We start from the raw sequence: 14920 nt of genomic DNA, 5'->3' as shown, positions 1-14920 counted from the left end.
TCAGCGCGCTTACTCTGCTTAGTTTAGCTACTTATTAAAGTTATAGTAGTTAGTATTAGCTTTAATTATAGCTATTCTTCTCTTCTTAGCCTTTTTAGACTTAGTTATAGCTTATCTTAGCGATAATGCTATTGCGTATTAGATATTAGTATTAGATAAAGTAGCAGCGCCTTATATAGCAGCTAATCTACTAACTTTAAATAGCTAGCCTAAGTAGCTAGTATTATAGTACTTTTAGCATATAATATCTACTATTTATATAGCAGGCGCTCTCTATTATTAACTACTGCTATATTATCTACTAGTCTACCTATAGTTATTCTAGCAGTAAGTCTGCATTCTCTTAATATAGTAATATATCTAACTATACTCTCTGCACTGCAGTCTATTAGTATATATAGATAAGTATAGTAGTAGCTTAGTTACTGCACTAGAGAATATAATATTATCTTTGTTAAATACTTATTACTATAGCAAAGTCTTATCTTGCACAGCGCAAATAATAGCTTTCTATATATTAGAGACTATTTTCTAGTGCTTAGTATTTAAGTAAGCTACTAACTATAACTAGATAATGCTCTGCGCATAGCTCTTGTATATAGCTATATAGTATGCTAGCAAATACTTAAAAATACTATTAAATTATTCTATTATAAATATCTATAAACTCTATCTATAGAGCCTTGCAGTAAGTAACGATTATATGCTACTAGTAAGTTATAGTATACTCTCTATACGTTAGTATCTAGAGTTACTAGATATTATATGCTTATAGTACGCAGCATTATAGTATTATTATGCTTAGCCTAGCTATTAGAGTTACTCTAACGCTTAGATTAGGCGCAGAAACTCTAATATTAGAGTTTATAACTCTAAGTTAGTAGTCTGCATAGCTCTATTTTTGTAACTCTAAGAAATGCTAATATTAATATATATCTTAACATACATTATAACGCGCTAATATTATATAGAAATTCTAAATAGTATAATTAATAGCGCTAACTGCGCTGCATCTTTAGCTTAAGTTATATTAAAATTTATAATAACTTAGGCTTTTATTCTACACTTCTACGTAGTTTATAGAATAAACTCTTAAGAATTTAGAGTTTCTTATAGAATAAAGCTAGTTCTAACCTTTGTTCCGTCGCCTATTAAGGATAGAGTTTCTTGTAGAATAAAGCTAGTTCTAACCTTTATTCTGTTGCCTATTAAGAATAGAATATCTATAAGTCTAAGAGAACTTAAGTATATCTATAGCTATATTACTTATCTTAAGAGTCTTTAAAGTGTTAAAACCTATTAAGTAGCTAATAATAAGATAGCTAGTATTAAAGAGCTTAAGTTAGTTTTTATAGATAAGATAATATAGCACTAGATATAGAAATTAGAGTATACTAAGATAGTAAGAGAGAGCTTCTATAAAGAATATAATATATTAGATAACTTAAAGTATAAAGTTAAAGATACTAAACTATAAGAGTTTATTATTCTAATCTATATAGTAACAGTATACTTTATTAATCTATAGTAATCTATTATACTAAGACTAAGATTACTATAGATTATAGATTACTAATCTGTTTACTAAGAGACTAATCTATATAGATTAGTTACGTAATGCAGCTAGTTCTAGCATTACTTTCGTCCTTAGTTATATATCTATAAATATGCTAAAGATAGTAATTATGCTACTAATTTAGAGTTCTAGGTCCTAGGATATAGTGTCCTATAATAACTTATAATAAGTTTCTAGTCGTTTAATTCTAGATCGTAACACTTTTCTAGCCTAATTTTATATATAGTATTTACGATACTAAGAGAAAGTAGCTAGCTTACTAATATAGCTAGCTTACTAATAGAATACGTTAGAGAATATATATAAACTTAGAAGCAGAATAGTACTATAAAGAGATAAAGTAATATAATATTATAATCTATAACTTACTCTATTCTATACTTAAGTTCTTATATACTATCTATCTCTATAAACACTTCTAAAACTTATACTACTTTGCAAAATACAACGCGTACTATAGAAAGAGATATTTTGCAAATCGCAATGCGCAGTTTATTAGCTACCAGCAGGAAGAGAGATATACTATAGGTAGATATAACAGAGTGGCGATCCATCCATCGTACTCATCAGTTCCTTGATTTCGAGCGGCTTAAGGTTGAGATAGTTTGTCTGAACAATATCTTCCAACACGGCGTCACGACTCGGGGGTTCATTGAATAGCGTGATTGTTCCTGCAATAGTGCTCGCCTGGTTGCGATGCAGAGCCTGCCAGATCCACCATAGCCGATCGATCATGGCATGGTGTAGGAAGAATGCTGGGTCGTTGGGACTGCTGAAGAAGTCTCCGGCATCCCCGCCAATTGCAAGATGTCCGGCGATATGCATCCCAAGAAAGCCCTGATCGAATCGGCCCTGGAGTTCGTTCTGGAACGTCGCGATGTTCTTCGATGCTGGACCGAGTGTCACGTTGTAGAGATTCTCGGTCGTGAACCATTTGGTTGATGCGAAATTCGTGAGATCTCGTTTCAAGCAACGCGGGTTGTATGCGAACGTCGTGTTGACTATCACTTCGCCATCCATGGCCGGGGAAAGGGGTCCAAGGTTTGCTTGTACACCCTTGAAGGGCCCGCTCTTAATGCAGCCACCACCTTCTCCTGAAGGCAGATGTACGTCAGGATGACCGCCAACACTCCCGTTGTGTTTCACGAAGGACCCATCGCCTCCCATGCTTGTGTCGGAGCCATCGAAGATCGGGGACGCGCGTAAATTGTCTTGGTACGTGAACCAATTCCAATACGGTTGGTAGCCCTTGTATCCGCATTCCTCGCGCAGGGCCTTCTCGTATCCGTAGACGAAGTATCTGTGCCAGCTCAAGAAGTTGCCTGTTACATGGATCGTCAAAGTCTGGTTCATGTGTTGCGCGACGAAATCGTCGTAGCGGGTTCGGGCTCCAGGAACGAGCACGGGGTCGGACTTTGATGGCGCAGACATCAGGCACTTGACTGCCTTGATATATCCCTTCCGTTCATTTGCGCTCATGAAACTCCTGTTGATCTTGTTAGCGATCAAAAGCAATGCGCGCACGCTGGAAGTACTCACCAGTCACGCCGGACAGCAGCCGTGGAGAGCGAACAACTTCTTTTGGCAATACTCCCATTCGACTGCGCTTCCTTCAAGTTCTGCAATGCTTGATCTTGTAGATTCTGGAGTAGATCACGAGGTTGCAGCACAGCACCTTGCGCTATACTAGCGAGCGCGGCAATTGCGAGTGGGATGTTGCAAATATGCATTGTGGAAGGTGTGAAAGATCTACTGTTAGGAGAAACACAAGCTGCTAAGATATACACAAAGTGTGTGATACTTTATGAGCCATATTCGATGCACTTTTTCGACCTTTATAACCCATCGAGCGCGTGTAAGCCAGGCCTATTCACTCGCATCAGCTGGCGTAATCGTGAGAGCAGTCGGGTTTGCATACTCTGACAAAAGATGCGATTCTTTTGTGTAGGGCGTTTCTTCGCATTTTGCAAGCCGCAGTATTGATACGTATACTTCGTCCAATCATATCTTGCGGATGAGCTCCGAAGCGCGGATGTAAGCAGGTAGAGACCCCCTGGCTGAGCCTCATGCTTGGCCTTTCATTGTCCTCGTCGTATTTTACACTGGTCATTGCACATGGCGTCCCTGTCAGCAGCATGTCCGGTCAGATTCTGCTGAGGCGTTCAGCCTGCATCTGCATATATGTGGCGTAAAATTATTGTGAGTTTACAAGCTAACGTTGAGGATTTTGGCGTGTGGGACTTCCTGTGAAGGTAACAATACTACCTGGGATGAGGCGCAATAACGGAGGTCTACTAACGATCTTACCTAAGCCTTGGGCCAATAATAGATCGAAGATGTTAAGGATAAGCTTACGGGCGAAGGACATCAAGGAGAGATGATCACACTCCGTGTCCGATGACGAGGAATTGTGGCAGCATATTGCACGAGCTGCAAGGACTCTTACAGTGTAGGCACTATGTGAAGATATCAATAGGTAGGGTCTCATTGAGCAAGAACGCCTCGGGATGAATGCATGTATTCTCTCTGTAGATTCTGTGTAGGTGGGTGGAATATATCGTTGCTTCTAGCTACTTAAGGAGTTATCAGTCTATGGAGGTTCCATGAGATGCTCCATATCGTCCAAACGCGAAAATCATCATGCTCTTCAATGTATGCCTAGGCCATGTCAGTATCTAGCCTTGATATGTGAGCATCGCCCTTAGTTCCTCTCACAAAACTCAACTGTCGAGACCTCTTCGTCTTCCAGTTCCGATTTTCCGATACGAAATCGGATTCCCGTGTCCAATCATGGTACTAATTTGCCGGAACACCGGTCCAACGCTTCGCGATGGGGCCGTATTCCAATCTTCACTGAAAGTAGGCTGGATAACGCCGCTTTCCTCCAGCCTCATCGCCTCTGCGGCCTCTAGATTTACCTAACTGCTGTTTGGGAATGCAGACAAGGATGTGACGGATGTAAAGATGACTGCAAAGACAGCACAGACCCACGCGGTCATCGCACGCCTTCTCATCGTATTGCTCACAAAAGCTATGAAAAGCCATCAAATCCCGTCTCACCCTGTTTTTTCTGTAAACACGGAGTTCAATTTGACGTATTGCGGTCGACATTGGATACAGTCATCTTTGACTTGCGCAGTTGCGGGCTGCGTGTTTGCAGCTGAATTATAGTCCATCGTTGTCATATATCAGCCTTCGCACTGGCAGTGGCGGGCCTAGATTGAGGTAAAGAGGCGATGCATATATACTTAGGCAGTTTTGGCATGATGGAGGTCATGCGCGGTCGAAGCCACACGTAATAAGCGCTTGACCGGAACGGACTTCGGAAGCGCCACTCGTGCACTGCCGCATGACAGCTGAGTATCACGCGACGGGTGCATTATCACGGATTCAAGGCTATTATTATTTGCGTCTCTGTCACGATACATGGCAATTAAGGAACTTTGCATGTTTACACCCAGGCAGCTCAGTTTGTTTTCCTTGATGCGTCCTATCTTTCACGACCTGCTGACGTGCCCTTGGTTCCTTCTAGTCTTCAGATGTCGCATTTTAAATCACAGCTTTCTTTCCTATATCTGCTTTTTCTAATTATCGCCTTTGCTCTTCTAGGTTCCTTATCTACTTGTCTACGCCTAGAGCGGCACGCTAGACGTAGCAGGTATCGTCTAGTCTATACTTGCATTATTGAAGTTCATAATTAAGAAGCTAATCTAGCTTAATTGGAGAATAAAGTCATTAGCTGGTTCAGATATGTACTGCGCAAATATGTCGCAGAAAGCAGTCTCTGTCTGATCGTGCGCAAGTATTGCAGTCGTGTCGAGTAAGGTAGCTGTAGATGGATGTAGCACTGAAGGTTACGAGTATTAGTTAACAAGCTACATATATCTCTCCTCAAAAACGCACCAAGAGTGTCTAGTACGTGTAGGAACCGCCGCAAGCAGTCACGACCCTTGCGATTCATGAGGCTCGATCGCTCGATCATCTCGAGCGTGTCTAGACTCAGTACCAATGCCTCGCGGACTTCAGAGAGTTCGACAACTTTCACAACCTCGGGCAGATTTGCTTGACAGCATATCAAGACGATTCCCAGCAGATGGACTGCCGCAGTGAATGCTAGAGCTCATCAGTAATGAACTTGTATCTCACAGAAATCTAGCAGGCTCACTGCTGTAATTGCAAATCCACCAGATGGCATTTCGATCGATGAAGTTCGGATGATAGTGAGCGATGCAGTGGACCAATTGGCTGAGTTCTTTTGCCGATTCGACATCTTGCTTTATTGCAATCGCAATTTCTCCCATGAAAGGTAGCGAGCTGCTTTTGTTGGGAAATATCTCAGCGATCAGTCTGGTAACTAACGGACGATTAACCAGTAGTGCGGTAGTATGATAGTGAATGCTTAACAGGATGCCAAAGCGATTTGTGATGTATGGAGCCTCGCTCCAGTTGTCCAACTGAGCGCTGAGGACCTCGGGAAATGCAATCGAGCTACTTTCCCGCCACTCTGCCAATCTCTGTGTAAACTCCAGTCTTTGAGCAACCGCTTTGTGGATGGAAATCTCCGTGCTTGGGTCCATGTTGCTGTTATACACCTTCTGAACAACATCGGCTTTGAGGTGGTTCAGTAGTCGAGCGAATAATTAGTGTACTGCTCGCAACCAGACCGAGCAAACTCATACTCACATGATTTGACCACTATACATAGTAGTTTGGCTCTCCATTGGTGCATGACTTACGCGTGGACCCGCGTCGATGTGATTTGGTGATAGCTCGATGCGAACATGATCGCTTGAGATGAGACATGGCCTTCCTAGAGCAATGCTTAGGCTCCGATCCTGGTTCACTACCCCACACCATACTCTTAGGAGGAGTGCGCGCTTCCGAGCATCGCTCTCATTGTGCAGCGTGGAGGAGTGCAAGCCGAGCTGGTATGCCGCTTTGACAGCGAGCGCGTGATAGGTCCAACTCGCGATCGAACGCTGCGTGTTTTGCTGAAATAGGCAAAGTAGGAGCAGTGTCTGCACTGAATTGCTTAGTGGCGGTTCCACACGACGCCTTGTATCTGTGGGGCATTCATACCGAGCTCGATGCTGGACCCACGAAGCGTAAAACCTTCCAAGTTTCTCAGTGTTCGGCGATAATACAGCTCAGCACTCGAAGGGCATGTGAAAAAAGCTGCATGTGCGCAAGTAATGTCCAACAGGGCCCTGCCTGCTTTATTAGTTTGCATGATGGGTCTCAGGGTCAAATTGTGCCCATCATTAAACAAGTTTTCCTCGATTAAGTAAGGCACCACATGACCTATTGTTGCGAAGTAATCCCTGCAAAGGTCATGCAGTCCCCCAATGTTCATATTCGGCTCGCCTATGGGCTCGGACGTCACATCAGGGAAACGTGCGGGGCCCTTTACTCGTTGCTCGAGAGACGGCCCTAGGGAATTCCTGAGCATATCCTGCGAGAATTGGGTCCCATATTTTCCATAAGATCGACGCATGAAAGGGAGCATTCTTATGAGCGCTGCCGATACAATCCCGAAAAGCGCGTGATTTGATGTCGGCCCTGAGATAGTTACTTGACTGCTGTTGCCGGGGGATTGTCCCCACTCTTACCAAAATAGCCAATGTCTTTTTCGGGAGTCTCATTGAAAGCATTGCTGGCTATCGCATCGACAGATGACTCGTCCTCTGCAATCGATACATCATGTGGAAGAGGGGTTGGTTCTGTAACGGGAGCGGTTGAGCTTGCCAGTTCTGCTTCTAGTTCTTTCACTCGTTCTAGAAGCTGCGCATATGTTCTAAGGAGACATTGGTTAATTCTCGCTAAGAGTAACATGGTTGAACGTACGGTTTCTTGTGCTGGGGCAATGGAGTGCGTTCATAGTCGCAGTATATACGAAGCTCGAGACAACCGGAGCAAGCAGGTCTCAGGCCGTCACACTGAGGCACGTTAGTAATCACCTATCATTGCCCTTAGAGCACTTACACGAGACTTCTTAACACGACAAGAATTACAGGCTAACGCAACTTTTCGCCGCTTGAGTATGCGGGTGTTGGCTGGTGTGAGACTCGACATATCCTTGAAGCTTCGCTACGTACACATCGCATGCATATCAACACCAGGTGAAACGCCTTGGAGTATTCGACCTCTACCTTTGTCGAAGAACTGCCCCACATTTCGGCAGGTCGGTCTAGCTCATTGTTGGCTACCCCGCAGCCCCACCTAGCATTCCGACCATAATCGCCGAACATCGTTGCTTTTGGAATAATTCAGTAATATTGATCGAATTCTCAGGCTAACTACAAGACATAAATAACGGGTGATGCGTGAAAACCTTCGCTGTCCCGAATTATGCTCCGAGGGCTCAGACAATAATTCTTTTACGAGCACGTACCATCAGCGGATGTTTCATATCACTGACGCTCACACTGATCAATTCAGGCATGTTCCCCAACGAGGGCTGTCCCTCCGACTCCGCACCCTGATCCTCACTTGCGGCCAACGTAAGGTCAAACTCTCTGAGTAGAGTACTTGCCAATTTGTAGATGTTAGTCATGGCGACAGTCTTCCCAATGCATTGTCGACCTCCCAGTCCAAAATGCATCAGGTATCGTGAGCGCGCTGCCGTCTCTGCCTGATACCATCGGCCTGGATCAAATCGATTGTGATCGTTGCCCCAAACCTTTGGATTGTGATGAAATGCATGATTGCAGACTGCAATCGACGTCTGCATCATAGTTAGTAGGGTGGTACTGGTACGTCGTATAGGCTGTCCACATACCCCGACGGGAATGTGCTCCCCTGCAATAGTCACTCCCTCATGAGCCAGAACCCTTCGAGCCAAGGGCATGGTGAAAACAGGAGTAATACGGAAGTTCTCCTTGATGCATTGCTTTAAATAAGGAAACGATGTCTCCACCTCCGCAAATGAGTATACTGTTCGATCTTCACCGGGGCGCGGCAGTTGTGCATCGATCTCTGCCACACATTTCTTCATGATTTGAGGTGCGTGTAAGAGATGGTAGAAGAGTAAAGAGGTGGTCGCACTTGTTGTGTGTGTGCCAGCAATACTGAGAGTAATTAGCAGTCAACAACAGCGGATGGAAGGAAGCACTAGATCTGTAGACTTACATGAACCCAAATGCCTCAGTCTGGAGGTCTGCTTGAGTCAGTCGCTCCCCATTTTCGGGGTCTTTCGCTTTAATCAAGCTGGTAAGGATGTCCTTTCGCGTTGCTGAAGCTGCGTCGTTCCCCTGTTTAGCATCCTGCATTGCCGCCATACGGTGGCTAACGCACGCTGAGGCCATCTTCACAACAGCAGCGCGCCCTTCAAATAAGCGCCTTAAAGTTCGCGACGGGACTTTTGGAAGCCACCGTTTCAATGTCACAGTCATTGCAGGCCAGGACCCTGTAACTGCGGCGAGGAGACTGTGTTCGACCACTGGTGGCACCTGTGATTCATTGCCACTTTCCTGAATACCGAAAGACTGTCCGAATGCAAGCTCTCCAAGTACATCGACGACGTAAAATTGTATGAGCTTTTTGAGATCGAAAACCTCGCCGCGATCGCAGTAGCCGGCCAGCTTGTCCGTCAGTATTTTCACGTTCGCATCCAAGTGCGGTTCCATATTCTTCACGGAGGCGATGGAAAAGCTGTGGGACATGTGTCGCCTGCGAATCGAATGCATCTTAGTATGGTTAGTGGGGCGCGTTTCGGAGGTTCTGGATACATACTGCTTCATCTCGCATACCAAAGATGTTCGGTGATGTTGCTCCATACGCCCCATAAGCGTCGTAGAACTCGGTCTTAGGAAACATCCTGCCGCCCTTTTGATAGACGATGGGTATAGCGTCTTCGGCGGTGGTGCTCAATTTGTCTGGACCGTAGCGTACAAATTGACCGTATCGCTCATGTAAATCAGTCAAATTGTAAGGTTGTTTGAGAGAGAGCATTTCCGACACCTGCCAGAGATCTGTGAGGGAAGCCAGGAAAGGTCCGGGAAACTTGGCCAGCGGGTGGAAGAAGCGTTGGTATATAACATAGCTGCAAAGGTACAGTGCAATGAGCGTACAAATGATGCATCCAATATCGGGATATCTTGAAGCATCCGATCGCGTAGAGTAGGGTATGGAGAAGCCCATGATCTGGTGCAACAGCTTGAGAGATGTCCCTGGTATGGTCGCTAGTTCCACTTCATACCGCTTTATAGATTCATAGCACCTGCTGGGTTGCCGTCGTAAGCTCTGCAGCGGTCACTTTTGTCAGGGCGCAGGTACCAATCGGCACAAGATCAAGTTTTGTGACTGGTGGTTTAAAGAGACTGTGGGCCTCGTGCCGGAAAGAGAGAGCCCGATTGGCGCATTGGAGCAAGAATTGAAGCTAAACCGGGTCGATGAATTCCGATTGGTCACAACAACTCAGACATCCATGCCACAACTATCACGTGTTGCCCTTGATGAAGCCAAGACGATCTGAGCATACATTTGAAGACAAGATGGCCCCTGCTAGATATGTATCATAGACACTAAGCGATACGCCCTTCAATACAATCTCCCTATGTATACACTATTATTTATAGGTATCCTCTTAATATAACTTGACTCTAAGCTAAGAATATCATCTAATGAATGTTAAAGGCTAATTCTAACTGACTGAATTAGAGTAATACTTAGCTAAGGAGTAGCTTACTCGCCTATGTAGCCTACTCTCTTGTAAAGTATGTTATCGCATATCAAAGTTTTAGTATTGCATCTGCTAAGCGGGCATTACGCCAGGCACCTCAGCACGGCCGAGCTTGTCAGAAATCAAGTGCTTTGAGACTTGCGACGCCAAACCTGAACAACCCTAGAACAAAACCTGCGACAGCGAATCCACCTTGTACGTTATGCTTCAGTGCAATCCAGGCGATGCTAAATACTACGCTAGGGAGAGATCTAAAGAACGCAATAACGAACAGCTTAAGCTCATCTATACTAGTAATGACGTTAGGGCCCTAGCCTAGGCAGCTGTGAGTAACAGGACATAGCTCAAGCTTGTCTTTCTTCCGCTTCAGGATGCTTTACAGGGGCACAGAGCGTAAAGCTGCTTCATCTAGATGCAAGAAGAAGTGCATCATCAAGTTAGGGCTAATAGGTAGCAGCACAGTGTCCGCCGGCACAGGCGAGTACTCATACTCGTGCTTTTGCGACTCCGGCAGGATGTCGTTTGTCCGCTGTATGTCGATAAGCTGACGATGATAAAGGCAGAACTTTGCGCGCGGCAAAGTTAGCTGCCTCTATATTCCTTAATATCGAGTGAAGTCTTACCTTTACGAACCAGACCTTGACAGGTTTCTTAAACGACAGGATGTTCTAATAGTGATAGGTTGACGTGGCGTAGAATCTATGTCAGTTTCAATCTTGCGAGAATTTAGTGAGAACAAGTGCGTCGCATAGCGTGGACGAGGTACACACCAGTGAATGAAGTTGTGAACATGCAGGCCAGATTGTGCACCGGACACACAATCCTCACCTTGGATATCTCCAATTCGAGGGCCTGAGATGCGATGTTGTAGTAGTGGTGTAGTGCTTATTACCGCTCCAGTTGTGGTTGCTTTGGATAAACTTCGGATGAACGAGAAGACTTTGTTTTGCTTAGCACCACGCTGCGCCTGCGACGCCCCTCGCTGGTAGATCTGTTGTACCGTGAGATATGGTGTCTGCAATGCTGACACCGATTACAGATGTTGAAGGGGGCTATGGCAAGATTGGCCCCATCGTTGCCTTGGTTATATTACACGGTCGGCTTAGGGCCCCATGCAAATGGCGAACGGACACCCGTCGACCTGTAGCTTAGCATATAATATCAGACTATACATTCACCTCAGCTCTGTTAGCGTGTATTAGTAGTGACCGTATTCGAGGATGTGCGCAGGACACGGCGTGAGGTAAGCGCCGCGATCAGCTGGCGAACAAGCATGCGCATCGCATACCACAGGTTTATTTAAACACTATCTGCAGTGGCGAGGGAGTAGCAACATAATTGCGAACAGCTCATGGAGTACGAAAGCGCAGAATTTGATCTTGAAGTATTCATTAAAGTGTGCTGCATCGTCTACGCCCTCAACCCCTCCATAAGCGCGCCTTCCTCCCTCTTCCCCACGGCCTGGAACATCGCTCCCTCACCACCAACATCCAAGCCCTTCTCCGCTCTCTCATACGCCTCATCACTCCGATCTAACAAAATCTCCAACTCCTCGTCAGCAAGCAATTTCCCTGCTTCCGTGCCCTCGATATCGAATCTCTCCCCGTCGCTCCGTCGCAGCAACTTCTGCAACTCTTCGACTTCCTGCTCTTTCTCATTGCCGTTAGTCTTCCCGCGATCATTGCGCACGCCGCCTTTTCGAATGACGAGTTTCTCGAGACGGCGCTTTGCTTCGGCGCTTTCGAGCAATTTTTGCTCGACGGTGTTGCGCGTTGCGAAGCGGTATACGATGACGTTGCGTGTTTGACCAATCCGGTGGGCGCGATCCATTGCTTGGAGATCTTGTTGGGGATTCCAGTCGCTGTCGAAGAGGATGACTGTGTCTGCCGCTGCGAGGTTGATACCTTGACCGCCGGCGCGTGTGGAGAGGATGAAAATGTTGGTTGCATTCTTCTTGTCTGTCTTGTTGAAGGCGAGGATTTGAGATTGGCGGTCGGTCTGCGCGACGGAACCGTCGATTCGGGCATGGGGCCAGGACCGCAGGTCTAGGTACTGGCCAAGCAGATCAAGTGTTGTTGTGAATTGCGAGAAGATGAGGACCTTGTGGCCGCGTGATATCAATTCTGGGAGGAGTGAGTCGAGCAACAACATCTTGCCCGACGTCGATACAAGTGTCTCGTCGGGCTCGGTCTCGGACGCGAAAGTCTCTGCGCCATCAGTGTCGGCTTTGAGGAACGGATTGAAAAAGTTGTAAGGTGAGTTGCAGCAAAGACGAAGCTGCATGATAGGGTTGCCCAGCTTCTTTTGCATGAGCTGGCGCTTTGCAATCTCAAAAGTAGCGGCGCGTATCTTCTCGTCTTCCGCGTCGGAATCGAGATCCTCTTCTGGCTCTCCAGCAGAGCTCTCTTGCTTGTCGAGGTTGGCGAAGTACTCCGAGTCACTCAACTCTTCGTAATTCCTCTTGGGCTTAGTGCGACTCTTTGTTGACGCGACTGACGCCGGCGTGCCTGCGCGAGAAGTCTTTGCACTTTTGTTCGGTGTACTGACGCCGCTGAGACCCTTGCGCTTCCTTCCCCCGTTGTTGCTTCTGATGCTCAAGGGCGTGCCTGCTCGGCTGCTGAGGCCAATGCTCAACCGCTCGACAGCTTTGTCTTCCAAATATGACCTGCTTGTGCCATCGAGAATGGCTTGGTACAGATCGCGCTGCATCGTAGTGAGAGGTGCGTACAGCACGTATTCGCGCTTCTTCGGCATCAGGCTTTCTACGTCCGTCTTCACGCGACGAAGCAAGAATGGCTTCAGCACCGCATGTAGCGACTTGACCAAATACTGCTGCCGCTCTTCCGAGAGGAGCTGCTCGTAGCTATCCTTGTCTTTGAGTCCAGAGAAGTCAAACCAGCTTTCGAAGGTGGACAGCTTGTCAAACACGGTGGGGAGCAGGAAATGCAGCAACGACCACAGCTCAGTGAGGTTGTTTTGCAGGGGAGTGCCCGTAATAAGCAAGCGATTGGCGGACTGGAACTGTTGCAGTTCGCGAATCAAGCGACAGTCGAGATTCTTAATGCGATGGCCTTCGTCAATGATGATGAACTGCCAGCCGAAGCTCGTCAAATATTTGCGATCGTTCATGCATATCTCGTAGCTCGTTACCATGATGGGAAATTGATCTGTGCCGGGATTCCGAAGACGCGTCTTGCGCAGTCTTTCGCGCTCCCTTTTGTCACCATGGTAGAGCATGACCGGCATACTTGGTGTCCACTTCTCAAACTCAGCTACCCAATTGCTTGTGGTGCTGAGCGGCGCAGCAATCAAGAACGGACCGTACGATTTGTTCTCCCACAAATGCGCAAGCATGGCAATGGTCTGGATTGTCTTGCCCAGGCCCATTTCATCTGCCAGGATGCCGTTTATGCCGTTCTCGTAGAGGGACAGCATCCATTCGAGACCTTCCAGCTGGTATGAGCGCATTGTCCCTCCCACCACAAGTTTCGGTTGCCGCGCAGACCTGAGATTCTGCATGCCAATGTCGCTCGTCTTCACCGTGTCGTCGTCATCGGCAGCTTCCTTGAGCGCGTCTGCCACGCTTGTCTGGTCTATTTTCTTCTCAATATCCTCCTTTTTGAAGTAGCTTGAGATCTTCGAATCCTCCTTCTTTGGCCTTCCACGACCCTTCTTCTTCGACCCTGATTTGTCTTGGGCAGCTTGTGGTGTAGCATTGCCACTGGCCGCCGATCCTCGTGTTGCTCTTCGTTGCGACTCGGCTGCGGCCTTTTCGGCGTTCTTCTCGCGTTTCGAGGCTTGGCCTTGTGTCTTCTCGTCCTGCACCTTCTCTTCGTCCTCTTGACGTTGCATCTGCGCAAGCATGACCGTCGCATACAGCTACGTCAAAGAAGTCAGCAAAGTGCACAACCCGATCGCGTCGAATACGCGTCATCGCGCGACCGTTCGCGTACTCACCTTGCTCTTGTTCATCAAGAACTCCAATTGTTGGAATTTCTTGTCCAGTATGTCTTTGCCACGTTTCAGATCTTCCTGCCTTTCCTTTTCCATTTGCGCATCGCGCTTCGCGTCGTTCTTTTCGCGTTGCACTCGCATACGCTCTTCTTCCTGCTGCATTGCATCCGATATGCCCTCAGACTCGATTTCCTTCTCCATACCGTCGGGAGGGGGAGATGATGCCGGCGTGGGCATTTTCGGTGACGATTTCGCGATTGCTGCAGCAGAGGTCATGTCGCGTAAAGGATGCCTTAATTCTGAGGTTACTGAGCGGAAGACACCAGATGCCCGGTAATATGTATACTAGCGCCAGGGGCACGTTGGTGGCGAGCAACACGATCAAGTCGTGGAGTGGAAGGCGATGCACTAGGCGTATTAAAAGCGTCATTGATCGGATCGCGAACGCGAAACGCGTCCACGGGCTATCACGTGGGTATCCCGACAGCCGACCGAGGATGCGCTAAATTCTATTCGTCAACCTTTTCAACTCGGTGCGATATACACGTCTGAACGTTCCTGCATGTAATTCAAGATCAGGCTGTTGGGTGTAACCAACGGTAAAAAAACATCTATGATGATAATCTACAGAAGTTGTCACGCCAGCCGCAGCATACCTGGACTATTCGCATCGCTTCCCCTCCGTGCCTCTTCGCTGGTCACTTCCCAGT

The 14920-nt window shown here is 46.8% G+C and overlaps 5 protein-coding genes across 5 annotated transcripts; all 5 read right to left on the bottom strand.

Moving 5' to 3' along the window:
- Nucleotides 1-2098: 2098 nt before the first annotated feature.
- Nucleotides 2099-3306, bottom strand: SNOG_13474 (hypothetical protein; the record flags this gene model as incomplete). The annotated part of the gene is given in 2 exon segments (XM_001803635.1): nucleotides 2099-3101; nucleotides 3116-3306. 2 exon segments carry the CDS (start codon nucleotides 3304-3306, stop codon nucleotides 2099-2101), a joined length of 1194 nt encoding a protein of 397 aa, XP_001803687.1.
- A 1980-nt stretch (nucleotides 3307-5286) lies between these two features.
- SNOG_13473 (hypothetical protein) lies at nucleotides 5287-6379 on the bottom strand (the record flags this gene model as incomplete). The annotated part of the gene is made up of 5 exons (XM_001803634.1): nucleotides 5287-5405; nucleotides 5480-5689; nucleotides 5742-6185; nucleotides 6260-6271; nucleotides 6313-6379. 5 exons carry the CDS (start codon nucleotides 6377-6379, stop codon nucleotides 5287-5289), a joined length of 852 nt encoding a protein of 283 aa, XP_001803686.1.
- Nucleotides 6380-7144: 765 nt separating this feature from the next.
- SNOG_13472 (hypothetical protein) lies at nucleotides 7145-7648 on the bottom strand (the record flags this gene model as incomplete). Its single annotated transcript, XM_001803633.1, has 3 exons — nucleotides 7145-7370; nucleotides 7421-7512; nucleotides 7559-7648. 3 exons carry the CDS (start codon nucleotides 7646-7648, stop codon nucleotides 7145-7147), a joined length of 408 nt encoding a protein of 135 aa, XP_001803685.1.
- A 197-nt stretch (nucleotides 7649-7845) lies between these two features.
- Nucleotides 7846-9715, bottom strand: SNOG_20148 (hypothetical protein; the record flags this gene model as incomplete). The annotated part of the gene is made up of 4 exons (XM_001803632.1): nucleotides 7846-8300; nucleotides 8355-8643; nucleotides 8705-9261; nucleotides 9308-9715. The coding sequence occupies 4 exons, from the start codon at nucleotides 9713-9715 to the stop codon at nucleotides 7938-7940; spliced, it is 1617 nt and encodes a 538-aa protein (XP_001803684.1). The 3' UTR covers nucleotides 7846-7937.
- A 1951-nt stretch (nucleotides 9716-11666) lies between these two features.
- Nucleotides 11667-14447, bottom strand: SNOG_13471 (hypothetical protein; the record flags this gene model as incomplete). The annotated part of the gene is made up of 2 exons (XM_001803631.1): nucleotides 11667-14135; nucleotides 14214-14447. The coding sequence occupies 2 exons, from the start codon at nucleotides 14445-14447 to the stop codon at nucleotides 11667-11669; spliced, it is 2703 nt and encodes a 900-aa protein (XP_001803683.1).
- Nucleotides 14448-14920: the final 473 nt, after the last annotated feature.

This window comes from Parastagonospora nodorum (assembly GCF_000146915.1).
Source record: "Parastagonospora nodorum SN15 chromosome Unknown scaffold_26, whole genome shotgun sequence".
Taxonomy (NCBI): Eukaryota; Fungi; Ascomycota; class Dothideomycetes; order Pleosporales; family Phaeosphaeriaceae; genus Parastagonospora; species Parastagonospora nodorum.
The sequence above is the reverse complement of the archived record's forward strand: the minus strand, read 5'-3'. Positions and strand labels throughout refer to the sequence as shown.